Source organism: Molothrus ater, chromosome 2 (assembly GCF_012460135.2).
Source record: "Molothrus ater isolate BHLD 08-10-18 breed brown headed cowbird chromosome 2, BPBGC_Mater_1.1, whole genome shotgun sequence".
NCBI classification, from domain to species: Eukaryota; Metazoa; Chordata; class Aves; order Passeriformes; family Icteridae; genus Molothrus; species Molothrus ater.
This window is the reverse complement of record NC_050479.2, coordinates 91,727,765-91,746,238: the sequence shown is the minus strand read 5'-3', so window position 1 is coordinate 91,746,238 and position 18,474 is coordinate 91,727,765. Positions and strand designations below refer to the sequence as shown.

The 18,474-nt window shown below is 48.9% G+C and overlaps 1 protein-coding gene across 1 annotated transcript in view; it reads left to right on the top strand.

Annotated features, from left to right (window-relative positions):
* Positions 1-12,889, top strand: part of VANGL1 (VANGL planar cell polarity protein 1) — a 46,319-nt gene extending 33,430 nt beyond the window's left edge. Inside the window, 4 exon segments of the mRNA XM_036388125.1 lie at positions 337-470; positions 3,697-3,829; positions 5,708-5,942; positions 7,157-12,889. Of these exon segments, the coding sequence (XP_036244018.1) occupies positions 337-470; positions 3,697-3,829; positions 5,708-5,942; positions 7,157-7,417 (763 nt within the window). The 3' untranslated portion in view covers positions 7,418-12,889.
* Positions 12,890-18,474: the final 5,585 nt, after the last annotated feature.

The following is an 18,474-nucleotide window of genomic DNA, read 5'->3' as shown; positions in this document are numbered from 1 at the left end:
GCTGTACTGAGGTCTTGTTCTGTCATTTCCCGTGCTGCAGGCAGCCTAGTGCTTCACTTTATGTGCTGCCCTTGTTTAGGGATTTCCTGACATCCTCCTATTGAGCTGAGGGCAGAGATACTTATCTTGCATCTCAAATGAAATTTCAGGTCCTAGAGAGAGTAATTAATATTCTGTGTATTGCACGGTCCTGTAGGTGTGACAGCTCTGTTCCGCGTAATATCACTATTCTTCCTTCCTTTTTTTTTCTTTTTTTTAATATATATTTTAAGGAAACAAGAGAGCTTATTTCGATCTGAGGGATTTTATCTTTTTTGTTTTTACTCTTTTCCCCAGCATCCAACGAGCTGCACTGGTGGTTCTGGAAAATTACTACCGAGATTTCACAGTCTACAACCCAGCCTTGTTAACAGCCTCCAAATCCCGAGCAGCCAAGCACATGGCTGGCCTGAAAGTCTACAATGTTGATGGTAGGTGAGGTAAAATGTGATCTCTGAGACTGAGTGGGATGGGGAAGGGCTGGATTTGCTTTATGCTTTGTTATGCACGCATTCTCACCTTTTTGCTTTGCCAAGTCCTAGTCTCTTGCTGGAAATCTTCCTTGCAGTGCTGAGTTTGCCAGTTCCAGATGATTTTACAGATGTGTTTAGCCCACAATAAGGCTTTTGTCTTTGCCAGGTGAAATGGCCAGGTTTTGGGTCGGGTTTAATTGTCATGTGGCTTGACACTTTTCAGCACCGCTGCTTGTTTCAAGCAGCCTCTGCTTTTTGTCACCCTTGGGTCATCTCTTTAGTTGTGATAGTACAATAAACACAACTTTTAACTTAAATGAGTTCCCCAGTCGTTTATTGTGCTGCTTTCACATGCAGCCTTCAGGAAGGTGAAGGAGCCGCGGTATAAGCAGCAGTTGGTGATGAAAGTGATGCTCATCAGCCGGCAGCCTCAGCACTAAATGAGCCTGGCTCACCCGTGGCCATGGAAATTCAAACACAGATAACGATCCCCATTGAGCTTTGCCTGTCCTACAAACCGTTTTCAAGCTTTGGGGCTTTAGAAAAGGGGATGGATGGGTGGATATGTGGATGCTCAAAGCAGTGAAAACTGGACTTAATCATTTGACACTCTTAAACCCTATTGCTGAAAGCCATGCTTTTTAAGCAGGGTGTGCCCAGCAGCCTTTATAGAGGTGCACATTCCTTGGAGGAGTCAGAGTTGAGTAGCAAAGCTTTTATGGTGAAGGATGGCTGAAGTCGTGTGACAAAATGTGGCAAAGGCATGTCCTGCTCTTGAATTTGTTAGCATTGAAAGGCTTTGAGAGCTGGGAAGAGGAGACTGAAGGGACTTAGCTGGGCAAGGTGGCTCTGTGTGCGTGGTGTGGAGACTGAAATACAAAGAATATCTGTCATATTGAAAAACATGAGACATGATTATTTTGCTTTCAACAAAGTTTCAGTGCCTTATGGGTGTGGAAAATTTTGTTTTCATTTTCCTTTTTGGTTTGTTTGGATTTTTTTTTTGTTTTTGGTGAGTTTCAAAGACCTTATCCTAAAGGCTTCTCCAACCTCATGTAGCACTCCTGGGTCCATAATAGTAATTGGAGGTTTAGATCCTTGCAGTGAGATTTTCCCATCCTGGTAGAGGAAGGGGAAGGACAGGTTGCCCATCATGTGTCCTTTGCTGCCTGGAGTGCTACCCTTGGTTGAGTTGTGTTGGAGAGGGGAAGGAATCAGACGTGCAAACAGAAATGCTCTGTGTTTTTCTAGGGGTGCAATCATTCATTCCAGCTGCTTGCTCTCAGTGAGGCCTGGTGTAGGGAAGGTGAGGGCCTCCTGATGCCCCAGGTGTCTGCACACTATTGAGACCCCACAGCCAGGCTGGCTGCAGGGTGTGCCATTCTGATTGCTGGCTGCTCATCTCCTGCACTGCAGCATCTCTTCAGGAGTTGGTGTGCTCTCTTTTCCTGCAGCACCTGCTGGGACAGTGGGACTTCCAGGCTCAGAGAAAGACTGTCAGTCTGGTAGAGTGAGTGGCTCAGAAGCTGCTAGCTGATGAGGCTTTGTTAGAAGAGAAGGAACCAGAAGCAAGCTGATGTGACTGGCAGCCTTTCCAAGTGTCAAGCTTGTGAGCCTGCCAGGGCTGGAAACTCCTGCCTTCCCTTCTGGGGCAGTACTGGTTGCCTGGACTGTTCTGTTTGCAATGCTGCTGACTTTGTGGACATGAAAATCTCAGGCTTAGAAGCATGTCCTTAAGAAGATTCCGTCCATCTTACAAAGCAGAGTGTAGTCCTGGCTGCAGCTGACAGTCTCTTATACTCTTCTTGTGAAGAGACAGTAATGCTATTAAGGCAGCCTAATTTGTTGACAGCTTTTGTATTTGATACTGCAGCAGCCAGGAAAGAAAAACATATTGCTGTAATCTCTTAGGCAGAGTGGGAAGGTTCACCTTCAAAACCAGGATTTTCATTGCCAGGTGTAGTCAATGAGGCAAATTACAGATGTAACCCAAATTTGGGAGCTAGTGTCTCCCTTGAGTCATATCCTCCATTTCAGGGCTGTCAAACAAAGTCTGAAATGTTTAGACTCTTAAGAAGCTATTTGTGCTTGTTTTTCCCACTGCTGAGTTTCAGGCTTCTGTCTTGGAATCTGGTTTGGGCTTTTTAGGAAAAAAATTAAAAAGAGTTGCCCTTGCTTGAGCAGAATAATTTTGAGCGTGTCTGTGCAATTGATTTGCCTTAACCACTGCCAGCTGAGGGTGTGGGCCAGAGCAGGTTGGCACAAATCAGCTCTTGGTGGCTTGGAGTTAGTCCTAAACTACCACTTCTCTCTGGGTAGACCCACCTCTGCCCTCTATCTGGAAAGAAGAGTTTGTAAACTCTTCTGGGGCAACCTTTTTCCTCTCCCTACCTGAAAAGCCAGAGCTGAGGGCTTCATGGGAGAGTTGAAGGACCTAGTACTGTATTTTAAGGTCACTAGTTAAGGTCTTGGAGTAGACAGCTCTGTGGACACTGGGTGTTACAGAGCAGATTGCAGCTTCTTGTGGCTGTGGAGGATCTGCTAACAGCAGCAGAAGCTCTAAGAGCAGGTGCTGCTCAGAATGCCATGAGAAGCTACTACACATCTCACCCTATTCTGGGACTGCTGCTCTGCCAGCATCTGCCCTTCTGGGAAACTCTATGTTTTGTCTGAAGGTGACCCTGCTGTCCCATGCATCCTGTTTCCCCTTCCTGTGAATAACTGTCTGGAGTTTGGCTTTCATTTATTCATCTCCATGTCTCATTATGTTCTTGTGTTTGTCTCTCTCCTCTTTCCAACTTCTCACTTTTTGTGCTCTCACACTGTCTTGATGCTGAAATGTGATATGCTCCAGCTGCCCTTGCCTTCAAACTGAAAGCATATATAATGGGGGGTAAATTGCATCCTTGGCATGTTCACCTCACTCTGCCTTTGTGTATATTGTGTGAAACCCTCCATCCCAACTAACTTCCCTTGTCCACGTGCCAGAACGCCCTCGCTAAGCCTGTGCTGCCTTGCAGGGATTCTGCCGGAGCTCCTGAGGACCGGGGAAGGGTTTATAGCCTTGGCTGCAAAGGCTGCAGCCCCAGAGCACAGTGGCAGCTGCCCTGGGGTGCTGGTGTGTCCCAGCCCTGTGGCACTGACACTGCCTTTGTCTCCTCTGTGCCCGTCCTTGTCCCCACAGGCCCGGGTAACAACGCGTCGGGGCAGTCGCGGGCCATGATCGCGGCGGCCGCGCGGCGCAGGGACTCCAGCCACAACGAGCTCTACTACGAGGAGGCCGACCACGAGCGCCGCGTCAGGAAACGCCGGGCCAGGTAAGGCACCCTGCCCCGCCTGCTGCTGTGGGGCTGGGCCACGTGGGTGCCCCCAGCCCAGCATGGAGAGCTGGCTGTAAATCTGTCACAGGGAGGGAGCTTGTGAAACGCAGGTGTGTAAGGGGCGGTGGCACCTTGCCACTGGAATAATCAGAAGGACATGCATGCGGCTGAGCTCAGGTATACGAGGCAGGTAAGCTAATGCAGTGTCGTGGGTTAGGGAGCAGCCCAGTGCTTGACAAGTCTGTAGTTACTTCCTGTAGGAAATCCCATTATTTTTACTTATGCCCAAGTTTGTCAGCTGAAGTAATGCAGGGGACAGGATCAGTAGAATGCTTGGTGTTGGTTATTCATAGGTGAGGAGAATATTTGTGTTTTGAGGCAGAAAGACTTGACCACAAGCAGTTACATTTTATTTTGAAACATAGCTATATCTTCTGCCAGTCATGCTTAGGCTGCAGAGTTGATCCTTTGTTGAGGTGACCTGAGACAGTGCCCCTGTTTGCTCAGGAGCCTAATTGCAGTCTGTAGTTAGCATGCCTAACAGTTTGAGGCAAGTTGCTTACGGGCAGGCTTGCAACTGAGCTGTGTTTGGAAGGAATGTGTCATAACTGGAAGGAGCTGACTTGAGTTTTCTTTTGGCAGTTTGTTTCACTGGGAAAGTGCTGGCACTACGTCCCCTCCTTGCCTGCTTCAGTCTGACCTGTGCTCTATAGCCTATGTCTCTTAGGCCCTCTTCCAGCCTCAGAGCAATAGGAAGTTTTAAACCTGCCCTTCTGTGAAGTGTAGCATCCTAACTTGGGCACATCTCCTGTGCCTGCTGAGTTTGGTTAAAGCAACTGCTTATTTAGAGGGGAAACCATCAGTCACTAGATAAGGCAGATGTTTCAGGCCAGGAGTTTAAAACTGATTTCCACCCCCACCTCCCCCATGTCAAATTAAACAAAACAGGCAAAGGTCAGGACTTCTTGTGCTGTTCCTAATGTACAGCCTGAATGAGGTATGCTATACCTCTGCTTGTGGTGAGGCAGCTGCCCCTGGCTTTCTGACACACTGGATATTGAGATCATTGTGGACAGTCATTGGTGATTTGAGAGGAAATTAAGTACAAAACAAGTCCAGTCTGAAGGGGCTGAAGAGTTCTGTTGGGTGGCTCTTCCATTATTGGTTTTTTCCTCACTAGCTGCAGTGTAGCCTCTCGCTTGCAAGTTAGCCCAAAGGAATGAGTGTCATAAGACACCTGTTCCCCTTTTATGGTGTGGGCTTCGTGTTTGCTCACCTGTGCCAACACAGGAGTGGTTTACAGAGGGTGCCTTAAGCTACAGTGTTAGGAGTGAAGATGGAGAAGTGTTTTCACCCTTCTCCACCCTTCAGTGGAGGGGTGCAGGGCAGTCCAGCTGTGCCCAGCGGGTGGAAATGGGAGCAGACTGCACTTGTGAGCACAGAGTGTCTCAGAGCAGGCTGTGTCCTGGGTGACACTGGGGTGTGGGCAGCCTCCCCCTGGGTGCCTGCCTGTCCTGTGTGCTGGGACCACTGTACTCAGACCCACGTTAAAGGCCAGGGCAGCTGTATCTTGTTTGAGTCACGTCGCTGATGTTCATGCTGTGCTAGCAGAACCAAGTGCAGTGCTCAGGGCTTTACAACCTTAATCCTGGTTTATGCCCTCAGTTGCTGGATGGTTTGGGCAAGGAAGGAAAAGTTGCTGTCCACCCCTCAGACTGTCAGTAGAGAAGATTTTGTGTAAATTGGTGGCAGGCAGTGACTTGATGGCAGGTGGGAATAGGAGCCTTGTAAATCCTGACTCCCAGGCTCTGCCTTAACCACAGACCCATCCTACTTCTTGTTATGACTCTTGCTGCCCTGATTTTTTTGCTGCAGGCTCGTGGTTGCAGTAGAAGAGGCTTTCACTCACATCAAACGCCTCCAGGCGGAGGAACAGCAGAAAGCTCCAGGAGAGATGATGGACCCCCGAGAAGCAGCCCAGGCCATCTTCCCCTCCATGGCGAGGGCTCTGCAGAAGTACCTTCGCACCACCCGCCAGCAGCAGTACCACAGCATGGAGAGCATCCTGCAACACTTGTCCTTCTGCATCACCAACAACATGACACCAAAGGTAGTGAATGTTTTCTCTAACACTGCTGCAGGAGGGAGGGGGAAGGGGGTGGCACATCTGTGTGTGCAGGCAGAACAGAAAGTTGTCAAGGGAGGTGAGTGAAGGCTTTCATAGTTGCTCCCTGTGAATTGACCAGTGTGTTGTAGGTTGCACCAGGTCTTGAGGGGAAATAATATTTCCTCTGCAGCATCTTCTGTCTCCTTTTTTCTGAAAGTGCCTATGAGATATTTGTTCTTGAATCCAATTCAGCAAAGGGAATGCTTAATAAATGTTTGAAAGGGTGGCTTTGAGTCACAGGAGTTTTCCCAGCTGGCTTCTGGTAGCAGGATGATGTGGGTGGCAACCTGCAAAGGATCTTGTTGGTTTTCTGCCCCCTCTGCCTTGCTGCATTTTGGACTGCTAATGATTGCCTAAATCTCTGTCTCTCTGACAATGTTTCTAATTCATGAGCTGCTTGATCAAACATAGTTTGCTGCTTCATGCCTAGGCTGTGACTGTTGACTTGACAGGGAAGGACTGAATGATAAGGGAAAAGGGTTACACAGTTCCCTTCCCACGTTCTACCTTACTTTCTAAGAACACCCCACAGTCCTAGGGAAGGGTTTATTCCTGGACATTCACCCAAGACTTACTGCAGTAAGAGCAGAAATGCTGTCAAGAGATGGGGCTTAGCACCCTCTCACTGTGAGCCACCTGGGTCCTTGCCCAGGTATGCAAGGGGATTTCTGCTGCCATTAGGATTGCAGAGGGACTTCAAAATACAAGCAAGGTCAATTGGTGTTTTGCATTCTGTTTTCAGTTTTGAACCCTCAGCCTGAAAACATGGAGACATCAGTTTGCCACCTTAGCTTGGCCTGAAGGAGAGACCCACTATTCTGTCTGGGACTGCAGTTTTGGGATCGGTTATGGGGCTGGTAGGGGAGAATTGACCTCTGCTCTACTGAACTGCTGCCAGATGGCTGTGCTGGTGGCAGAAGCCAGGACTATAACTTTGCAGACTTGCTGGGATGAACGGAAAGAGGATCTCCTGATGTTTGTGTCTCCTCCTGGGCCTGAAAAGCTGAGAGGGACTGGGGAGAAGATGTCTTCTGAAGTGTTAAAGCTGAAACAATTTGCAGCATGGCAAGCCCGTGCTCGCGGTGCTGTATTTAGGGCTGGGAAGAGAGCAGGGTGAGTTGTGGGGCTGGTGCTAATGTGTGTCCCACTCTTGGCAGGCATTCCTGGAGCGTTACCTCAACCCAGGCCCAACCCTCCAGTATGACAGGGATCGCTGGTTCTCCAAGCAGTGGACGCTGGTCAGCGAGGAAGCGGTCACAAGCGGCTTGCAAGACGGCATCGTGTTTGTCCTCAAGTGCTTGGACTTCAGCCTTGTTGTTAATGTGAAAAAAATCCCCTTCATCAAACTCTCAGAAGAGTTCATAGACCCTAAATCTCATAAATTTGTCCTCCGCTTACAGTCTGAGACTTCAGTCTAAGGGATTTTGAGGGTGGTTTGTTGGGAGATTTTATTTTTGTTTTTTTTCAATATCATGCTTTTGGGTTTAATTTCCCCAATGCTGACTGAAACTGGCAGATGATGGACCAGTAATATTTGACCATCTGCACTTTATTTGGAAAGGGGAGGGGGGAGTTGGGATATCTTATCTAGGAAGAAGTATCTTAAGAGGCAACAGGGCGACTTGGCTCAGTTAGCTCAGCCTTGGAGACAGAACAGATTTTTTTTCTTTGCCCCTCTTTCCAGGCATCCTGTAAATCTCACGCTCTCTTTCTCTGCACGGCTGCAGTGTCAGAGTTGTTGCTGGAGCGCTGCCTTACACCGTGCACGCCTGCACCCTTGTGTCTCTGCTTTTGCCACCTGTGGCTGCTCCTGAGGGCTCATTGCTCGCCTGTCCCTCACAGAAATCTCCTGGCACAGGGTGCCACAGTCCCTGTTCACCTGGGGAGGAGGGGATATCAAAGGGTGGGGGTGTGAGGGGACTTTGATTCTTTATCTGCTTCTCCTCCTTGCCATGTGCCTCTTCTGTCAGTGTCAGACCTGTATGGGCATAATGGGATGGTTTCACCCTCTGTGAAATTGCTTGTCTTGAACTGGATCAGCCCATTTGCAGCTCTTCAATTTATTTTTTTTTACTTAATCAGTGCTTGCTAGTGAAGTTGTTCTTCATGTCATGGCTCCCTGCTACCTCTCCCCTGTTTCTCTCTGTCCTACTTGTCAGCATCTTTCTCAGGCAGGCCCAAGGCTTCCTTTTTCTGTCTCCTCTGTCTGGCTTTCTGAATGTTTCTCCAGGCACTGCTGCTTCCTTTTGCACCTGCAAAGGCTGTGTATTTGCACTGGGACAGGGTCAGTAAGTATCTGGCTCCTCCTTAGATAAATCACAGACCCTCCTTACGTCTGACAGCCTCTCTGAGGGGAAGGGGGTGCAGGCAGGAATGTGCCCCTCCCTCTCAAGCCAGCTTCAAGTATGTCTGGAGAAAAGAGGGGCAAAAACACTTCCTTCAGGAGAAAAACCAGGGAAAGGCTGACATCTGCCCCCATTCACTTGCTTTGGAGAACTGTTGTGCTCTGTAAACACTGAAGTGAGTCCTTCCCCACCGTACGCCTTCAGCTGTAGCTAAGAAATACCAAACAATGCCTGAATGTTGAAAATCTGCCTGCCTTTCTTGGCCTTGCTGTACTGTGGGAGTTTCTGCTCAGCGCTGGGATCTGCTTCTGAGAGATGCAGTTTTGTCTGTGAGGCTGCCTTTGCCCACCAGTGCAGCTTTCATGCGTGAATCTAGTCACTTCTGAGTTTGGAAGGTTTGTTTTTAATGGCAAGCCCAAATCAGTGTCTGAAGTGTGATTGCCAGCACAGAGCATGGAGTGACTGGAGCCAGCTGCAAGGCTGGCAGTGACCTGAAGGTCCCTTGAGATCCATGTGAATGTAAATGATCAATTTACTCTGCTCAGTCTTTTGCCATGCAAATATTCTTTATCGGGCAGGATCTAGCCTGCCCTCCATATGGATGTCTTAAACAAGAAGGCCCTAATTCCAGCAGTGTGTCAGTGCCTTTCATTGCCAGCCTGCACAGTCTTCTGAGGAGGGCTGTGACAGCCCCTCCTGTCCCTTTTGGCCTTTCCCAGCCCTTCCCATGGCAGGCATGGGCTGGCTGGTGTCCATGGGGAGCGGCCACTTTAAACAGGGATGCTGGGAACAGGGCAGGAGGGTCCATCCTCTTCCAGCTTCAGCAGCAGTGGAGAGGCATGTGCAACAGTTCTCTTGGGATCAAGGGAGCACCTGGGTGAGTGAGGGTCCAAAGTGATGATTCCTCATCCAAGTGACACCTGCAGTTTCCTGCACCTTTCTTACAAGCACGTGGTAGTCTCCTGAGTCCTTTTTAGTCCGTGTATTGTGCCAGATGTGGTTGTAAAGAAACTGGATGGCACGGTCCATGATGGGATTATGCCCTTTGCCCTTAAAGGATGGGAAATAGGTAGTGTTTTCCCCTCTTAAGCTCAGTGTTTGGGTTTTTTTGCAGATCAGACTTTCTGGTAGTCTGTATGAAGACTCCTTTATTGACTGTGGCCTTCACAGTGTTTTACTTTGAAAAAATAGGTTGGTTTATTACTTGGAAAGAAAAAAAAGGAAGGTGAGCATACAGTATCTTACACTTGGCTCTCCTGAAGATGCCTACACCTGGCTTTTATGATGTACATAACCAGCAGGGTGGGAGAGACTGGGAGTAGCTTGGGAGACTGTGGAACGCTTAATACCTGTGTGGAGGCTACTGCCTGTGGCTGAGTTGGCTCATTTCTGTGAAGCCAGAACAAGAACCACCTTGCCAAGGGCTTGGGTGTGCCCTGTATGTGAGAGCACCTTGTCACAGGCACATCTGCAAAACTTTTTTACTTTCCCAGGATTTCCTTCCCCTTTCCTTTTCCCTGCCCTGTGAGGAGGGGTTGTCTGACAGTATCTGCTCAGGAAACGCATGTCTTAATTTTGTTAAATCCTTTAACACATGGAGAACCAGACGGAAGCAGTGTGTGCTCAGTCTGGGCCTGCTTCTTCATCTTTGTGCTGTGGTTCAACATTGCCTTTTCTGCCTGCTGCCAAAAAGGACACTGTCAACAGGGGCCAACTCCTACATTAAATGCTCTTCTTATATCAGCAGCATGAATGCTTTGCCTGATGAAATCTGAAGGAGAGGACTCTCTCAGATGGTCTGTTTATAGGTGCAGCCTGCTTAGAGGTGAGGACAGACTGAAAGGGGAATCATGATTCCTGCATAGTCCCTGTTCTGGTATTTTTAGTGACACTTTTTGGGGTCTCTCTTGCTTCCCTTCTCCATGCAAAATCAGGGGACCACTGTCATACCTACCTCACTGGAGCGTTGTGAGGCTAAACTCAACTTGCTTTCAAGTGCTTTGAGATGCACAGTTGGATCTGTGGCATCTGTAGGAATTCAAACTATAAGAAATACTGAGCGGTGAGTGTGGACTGGTTTGTTTAACTCTGTTTATAGCCAGCTAATGAGTAAGAATGGAGTCATAGGGAATGAAGCTCTGATCCAATTCCTGCAGCCCTTACTTCTGCCAAGCTTGCCAAGAGCTGAGCATAAATACAACTTGGAGGGTTTGCCAGCCAAGTGCAGGCTGTTCCTCCGAATGCCTCTCCTATCCTGCACTGTCTCCTTGCACATATTTTCCTTCCTCTCTCCCAGTCTGGATGTTTGTACCTGGTTGGGAATTGTGGGGGGGTTTATTAGAATTCAAATGGTTTTTTAACTTTTTTAACATCGTCCTGTTGGTGATGGAGTGGTCAGTGTTCCCCTTGGAGATGATCCTTGCACTGGATGTCCTTCACTGGAAGCTGAACCATTTGATAGGGTGCTGTGCTGCCCAGCCAGGAGTGGTGGTGCCCCACTCCTCTCTTCCATGTTGGCACGTTTCCTGTAACTCAAGTATGCTGTAACTTAAGTGCTACTTTAAAGGCTTTGGGTTTTTTTTCCTCTCGGATTTGTTACAGCCTAACAAAGCCATGCTGAGATCTTGCAAAACCAGATGCAGCTGAGACTTGCAAGTGTTCTAGAGCAGATGGAAATGGCTGTGGGTTTCCATGAAGGCTGGCTTTCTCTTTTCTGGCTATAAATTGAAATATTTTAATTTCTTGCAGCTTCCAGGAGCATAGGGGCAGATACTACTCTTAGTACTTTGCCAGTCCTGTAACTGGGCATGGGCATGTGTTGTCACATCTGTTGGCCTCTCACTGCCATGTGACTTAGCTGTGGGTGGGTGCAGACTCTGTGAGGCTGCCCTGGTTCTCAGTGTCCTTTCCCACACCTGGAAGCTGAGCAGGCAGCACTCTTGGAAGTGTAAGCATTGTAGCACTCCCCTCCACAGCATATCTGCAGGGTTGGGAGGTGATGAGTCTGCATTGGAAGCTTGGAGGCAGTGCACAGGAAGGCTCAAGTTTGGAGATCTGAAGAAATCCCAACCCTTATGAAGCCTCCAGATCTTTTCCTTTGGGATGGGGCTCTCTGTGCAACGCCTTGGGAATCTGCTGTTGCTGAGTTCAGCCAAAAGCTGTAGAGAAAGAATATCTGGAGCCGGTCCTGCCCCACATAAGAAACTTTGAAAGGTCTTGTTTGAGATGTGCTCACTTCCAACACTTGCTGCTGAAGAAACTGAGAAGATCCATAACTTGTTAAACATGGAAACCCGTTCAAGCCAATTTCATCTTGCTCACCCAAACTTGTAATTCTACCCTTTTCAAAGGGTAAACAAAAGTCTTGCGATCTTCTGCAACAGTGCTGTAGTCTGGTCCCAAGCTGGCTCCTCACATGGGCTCAGTGCTGCCCAGCTGCTCATGAGGTGTGTGTGCAGGTGTTTTCTCATTCAGCTTGTGTGTGTCTTTGTGCTTTTCCCCTTTGGTGTGCACATTATATGTGTTAAAACCTCAAGCCAGACTTGGTGGCTCAGTGTTTTAGCTGTCCTTAAGAAGGAAGTGCTCTTGGAATTGAGCTGGTTTTAGAAAACAAAAAAAAGAAAAAGGAAACTCCCCAAATTTCTGTTCTGAAAGAGATGGCTTTGGGCCATGATGTCTCCTGCAGGAGTGTGCATCCTCCTGCCTTCAGGCTGCTGCCTCCCATCAATGATGACCAAAAGTTGCCATTTCCGACAGCTGTGAGCGGTGCGGATCGCTCTGGGCCCGTCCCCAGCGGGGTCCCCACCGTGCCAGCGGTGCAGCTGGCATTGCCCACCCCTCTGCCTCCCTCCAGCATTGTTTTATCCCTGCTGCACACAGAGCCCTGTGGGCAGCAGGCAGCTGGCCCTGCCCTGGGTGTGCTCTGCCCAGGGAGGGAGAGAGGGAGGGGATCCTTCCTTCCTTGCTTCCCTCTGGCTGCTTCCTGGGCACCTCTCTCACCAGCACTGACAATGCTTGGGGGTATCTCCTGTGGGCACAGTGGGGAGATGCTGTGGCCACTATACCTGAACAGGCATGACTGTGAAGGAATCTTACACTCTCCTGTGCCTGTTTCTTCAATTCAGCATTATTGTGTCTTGGGGAAGGGGGTGGGAGCAAAATGCCCTTCCCTCACCCTCCTTTATCACTGTGTAATACTTTTTCTACACACACTGTGTATAGTAAGAAGGGTTTTGCCAAGGTTTTCTAATTAATAGACACTAACCAGCATTTCTTTCTCTTTTCTCTTCTTTGCACATGTGACTTTAACTGCAGTGGTACATGGTCTTTCTGTTCTTTTCTAATCGTGAACTTAAGTAAGCAAATTCCTGGTGTCTGTGACATTAATGCACTGTGGGTTTAGCCTTGTAAATTGTTCTGTTCCAAGCTGGGTTCTCTTAAGTTATAGCTGGATGGGGTTTTGTTGTTTTTTAAACTGAAACATAAAACCGTTTTACACTTTGCATATTTTGTACAGTAAAATTCTGGAAATAAACTGAAACCAGATTTGATTGTCCCACTCCTTTCTCTTACCCTTTCAGATGAAAAAGCTCTTCTGGTCTTCAAGCATTCCTTAGCTATGGGCAGGAGGGGCCCTCCAAACATGTGGCTTAGCTTTTTTGAAGCTGTCTTTTTGTCACCCTCATTTCTAGGCATTTCTGGTCTGCCCTGCCACAGTAAAATGCAAACTCATTTATCACTCCTGAAGGAAGACTGCTAAGTGACTGCTTTGAACACCTGAAATCTCAAATGATGGGGAGCAAATGAAGCTGGGGAAGTGGTGGGGGGGGGGGGGGGGGGGCATGACTGGAGTGGGAACAGGTTTTTCTGCCTCCTGTGTTCTCATAGTTTGCACACAAATTATGAAGTGCAGGATTCACTGCCGAGTTCCTTATTTGGCTCTGGTGGGGAGGAGGAGTGGTGAGAGGCAGAAAAGCCAGTGCTCCTTGTTTGTGTGGATGCAAGCCTGTGCTCTGCTAAAAGTGCAGGGAATCTCACCTCAACACCATCTCTGGGTGTGGCTTTCCCCACAATCAGTTTCCATCCCTAGTACACCAAGAGTTCAGAAAGATCAAGCAGCTGTGCCCGAGGAAATGTGGGAGCAGCTTTTTTGTCTAAATGTTCTTTGGTGCCCCCTCTTCAGGCCAGCCCAGCAGATCTCCTTGGTGGCTTCAGCTGCTGGAAAAATCCGCAGGATGCTGCTCCTCAGTGAAAAAGAGTGCAGCAGTTGTGTAGATAAGCAGCAGCACAGGCATAAATGCCTGTGGAGAGAAACAGCCACATGGGTAAATCTGTGCTGGTGTTTGGGCTAGAGAGAGCTGAACTAAGGCCTGGGAGGAAGCAGGAAGGGTGGGATGGGGGTGTGCTCTGTTCTGCCTCCTGCCCTCCCTTGATCTTTGCTTTTGATCTGTCCCTCTCATCCCACTGGTGCTTGGGCAGTGCCCAGCCCTGCAGTGTTTGCAGGTCAGCTCCCAGAGATGGCCAAGAAAGGGAAGAGCACTGCTGCTGCCCTGCAGAGGCTGAGATGGGAATGCAGCCCTTGCTGGTGCCCTCCTGCTCATCAGAGGAAGAGCTGACTTGTTGGACCTGAGCCGTGGAGGAAAGGCTCTTTGGGAGTCAGCTGCAGGTGTGTCATGGGAAGGTGAAAGCAGCAGGAATTTGGCATAAACAAGACACTGGGCTCGTCAGCTTCGTTCCAGGCTCTAAGCCTTGAGAGCTGTGTCTTTACATGTGAGTTCAGCATGCTCTGTTTCATTTCTGGGGTAGTGCTGATACCAAATCAACACCTGACTGCTGCCAGCTGTGGCGCTTTGTGTCCTGCCGTGGAAGCTGATGGAAGGAACAGGCTTTGCCAGAGGGACCAGTTCCCTTGGCCTTCTCCCAGAGCTCACATACCTGAATCATAAAGGGCTGTGGTATGTAGCTCAGCAGAAATTAGAGCTGAGGGAGCTGATCTGGTTTGGTCAAGTCTTTTCACTGAAGTTGCTCAGACCTTTGAGGTGTGGTGGAGCCCCAGGTGCAATGTTGGGTTATGTATTACAGACCCAAACCTCTGACAGAAGGGGGATGGAGGTTTTTACTGGAAAAAAACCAACCACTTGGAGGGACCTGGCATCCTGAACCAGAGGTAGGCACCTTCTGCTGAGGGACATACTGGACTTGAGGAGATGCCTCTCCTGCAGTGCCCTTCTTGGCCATATGGGCATAGGACACTGGCTGTCCTGGGACAGCACAGCACCAACCACTGCTGTGGGCGTTTGGTGGTTGAGCTGTGGCTTAATTCAGATGAAGATTGATTGGCTCTGGTAGGTGATGGGACCAGGCCTCACAGCTGTGGACACCAAGAAAACATCAGCTGTGGGGAATTAAGTAGGAATCTGTGGGGCAAAGGGGCCACATCCAGTCAGGACATAACAAATGGGGTAAGAAAAGGATTTGTCACCTGCAGCAATTGGCTCCAGAGCCTTGCTTGAAGCACTAGCAGCACCTATCACCATGTGATAGCTGAATTAATAGTTCAGTGAGACACCTGGCTGTGGAGGTCGGAAGAGCTTCAGACCCCTAAACACCTCCTGGTGCAATGAACTGGCTCTGCTGTCTCAGCCCCAGGTCTCAGCTCCTGGGAAGTACAGGAGGGGTTGAACTCAAGGGTTTCCAAGGGGTCCTGGAGCTTGGAACAGGTGGGGTAGGTGCAAGGGAAGGGGATCTCTCAGCAGGACATGGTGTCTCACAACAGCGTCCAGGAAGGGAAGGCATACTGGGAGTTGGCTAAACAGAGTGCTTTGATATGGCTTTCAACAGCACTCCTGAGTTTATGTTGGACTGGGAAGGGGATGGGTTTAGGTTACAGTCCTTTCCGGTACTGACAGATAATCCACTGGGGCAAGGTCATCCATTCCCTTTCCACGTGTGCATCCATGGACTGCTGGGTCAGGAGGTGCTGAGAGAAAAGAGAGCACTGAGCACAATGTGTCTGCAGAAGCAGGGACGCTGTAGTGGGGTGATGGCATATGCATAAATCATTAGCTGTGAAGAAGGTTACCCTGAGTTGCTTTGAAAAGCTGTAACAAGTTTTGCAGCCCTGCTGTGAGCTGGGGGGCTAGTTTATGCTGACTGGGTGCTAGGAAAGTGGGGAGTACCTTAAATGGGAAGAAAGCTGTTTTCCTGTTTGTCCCCATGTCCCTGTCCCTCTCCATAATGAACTTGTAAAACGTTGTGGGGTGTTTGGGTTTTTTCCCGTTCACCCACTGCTCACATCCTAGTCTGTGTTCAGGTTGGGGCGTGCTGCAAAGCTGCCAGCCTGCTCCAAAGCCCTGAGCTGATCCTCCCTTCCTCCAGAACCTGGGGACCAGAATGGACAGGACCTGGAGCTTGCTCTGTTTCCAGCTCAGTTAATGAGAGCAGCCTGGGGCCCCCAGGAGCCCTCCATGGTGCCACTGCTGCTTGGTGGCCTCCCAAAGTCCAAGGGTGCTGCCTGCAGGAGAAGGAGAACCGGTGCTTGCTGCAGAGACCTCAGCCAGGACAGAGGGAACAATCATTCTTTGGGCTCTGTGTGGGCAGCACTAAATACAGCTTAAGCAGGAAAGAGGAAGAAAATTTTTACCTTGTGGATGTGCATTTGAGGTAGGTCAATGCATCCATCTTGCTTATGTATCAAAACACAGAACAAGAAGCAAAGTCTCCAGAGAGACAGTAACACAAGGCAGTGTCAAGTCAGTGGAAGAGACTTTAGAGATTAGGGTGTGGGTTTTCCCTCCAGCATCCTTAGGAACATGAAGGCACAAAGATTTAAAAAAAACTGAGACACCACAAATTGCTCTAGGCATGAAGCTACTCTGTAAATTGAAACATTTAAAGTCTCTTCCAAAGGCAAGAATCAGGTTTACAAATGCTTAAACATCTAGTCTTGCTTGTCTTTTTTTCCTTTCTTTTTTTTTTTCCTTATTATTTAAAAAGGTAGCACAAATAAAAAGTGGATGCATGGGGAGAAGGGAGATGTGTTTGACAAAACGCATTTGATTGAGCCTCTTTGAAGTTTTAAGAGACATTCAGAATGGTATGGCCCTTTGGACCTCTCTTCAGCACAAGTCAGATGCTGTGGACATGCTTTAGAAGAGGGAACAAGAAGGAGCTGATTATATCTGGGCCACAGATGTGAAACAGATCTGCAAACGTTTTAGCTTCTATTTTGTAAAAGCTCATTCTTGACTACTCATAATACAGATCCTACAGTTGATTATAATTTTGCTTTGTAAGTGGTTGTGAGAAACTGGTTTAGTAATTCAGTAACTAGACTGTGGGAAGCTGGGCAAATTCCTTCAGCAACTTCATCTTGTGGGGACTGAAATGTTCCTCAAACATTTAGCTACTTTTGTTGTTCAATAATTTCTCTCTTTGTCACTGGCAAGAGCAGTGAATTTGGACATTCTCGAATGTTGAATTTGAACATTCTTCGAATGTTGAATTGAATTTTAAAGCAAAAATCAAAATCCAACACCAGGCAGATTTCAGGGCTGCTCTCTGGTCAAACATCACTTTATTTTCCAGCCGTGCTACTGAGGGAGGGACCTGATTCAAAGTGGGCTTTCTCCAAATCCAAAAGCACATGAGGCTGCCCATGGCTGTTTAAGTGATTTCCCACCCACGACCAAGGGAGGGCTCAGTCAGGACAGCCTCTGGGAGTCTCTGGCACGGAGGTGGCTCTCTGGCTGCTGTGGGATACTCCCTCCAGCAAACTCAGCTCGTTTAACCCTCGAGGCTTATTTCTTGTATGTGAAGCCATGACACTTGCCTTCTGCCCAGATGGTGTGGTGGTGTGATTGCTGCTGGCACTGGGTGTTACTGGTCTCTTCCCACAGTGACAACAATCAGAGCTCTCTTGGGAAAAGAGGTCCACCAAAAGATTCTGCTACTTCTGCCCAGGCTGGTGAAATGGCTTTTCCCTGAGCATATCCCACCTGTCCCCCTCAGAATAAAAGCCTTGTCCAGACATCTTTCTCCTCAGAAAGGAGATGTTGTCCCCCCTCATGTTCACAGCTGGGGATCCAGCACAGGTATGTGGCAGTGGTGTGAGGGAGGCTGCTGCTCCCTGAGCTGGGGAAGGGGCAGCAGGGGCAGGGAAGGGCCTCTGTCCTTCAGTGACCCTCAGTACCATATGCTGTGGGGGTGGAGTGAGAAGAAGGAAGGAAAGAAGATGGTCTACATAGAAATGGAGAGAGAAAATAAATTCGGGGAGCCAGAGAGGGTCAGAAGAGTAGTATGTCAAGAGGCATGAAAAGAAGGTGGAAAAGCTCTTTTCTTGTTTTCCATAGCATTAGGGACAATGCCCTTTGAGTGCTTTGCTGATCCCCTTTATCACAGGGACTTGGCAAGAGAAAGCAGGGAGCGAGGCACCGGAAGGATCTTTGCTTCCATCCCAAAGGCAGTTTGTAATCTGATTCCTGAAATGGGTCTTCAAGCTGCAAGGAAGCTCTGTAGCTTTTTTTTTTTTTTTTTCCCTTTAAACAGCTTAGCACCTTTTAAACCTGGCAGAGTGTTCTGGGAGCTGGGCCAAGACTCTGCCCTGGGCCCTGCCCCATGGTCCCCATTGTCATTAGATGTCATTTTCTGCCAAAGAGGTGTGGGAGTCATCCCATGGCTGTTCCCCAAGAGTACTGACCAGCCAAGGGCTGCTTTGCTAAGGTCAGTGGTACAAGGGAGTGGGGAGAAGGCAGGGGATGCTGCAGTGCAGTGGGCTGACCCAGAGCCTTGGGTTCCAGGTAGGACACAGTCCTGCTGGCACAGCCTCGTTACCGAGGTCAGGTATCCGTCCTGCTGTGCTCTGCTCTTTCCAGTTCCTAGCAGCTGCTCTTGCACTGCATGGCATGGATGTACCTGGGGTGTGAAAGCAGCCAGGAGGCAGTGAGATTTGCCTCAGAGCCCTGGGGTGCTTCTTGCCTGTTTTCCATCCTCCTCTTCAGCCCCCCAAGTCCAGGCATTGGTGTGCAACTGGCTGCATGTGGGACTTCCTCAAAGTGAAAGCTTGGCTGCAGTGGAGAAGAATCCAGATGCAATCTTGGCCTCTTTTCACAAGATGTAAGTCAGTGGCAGCT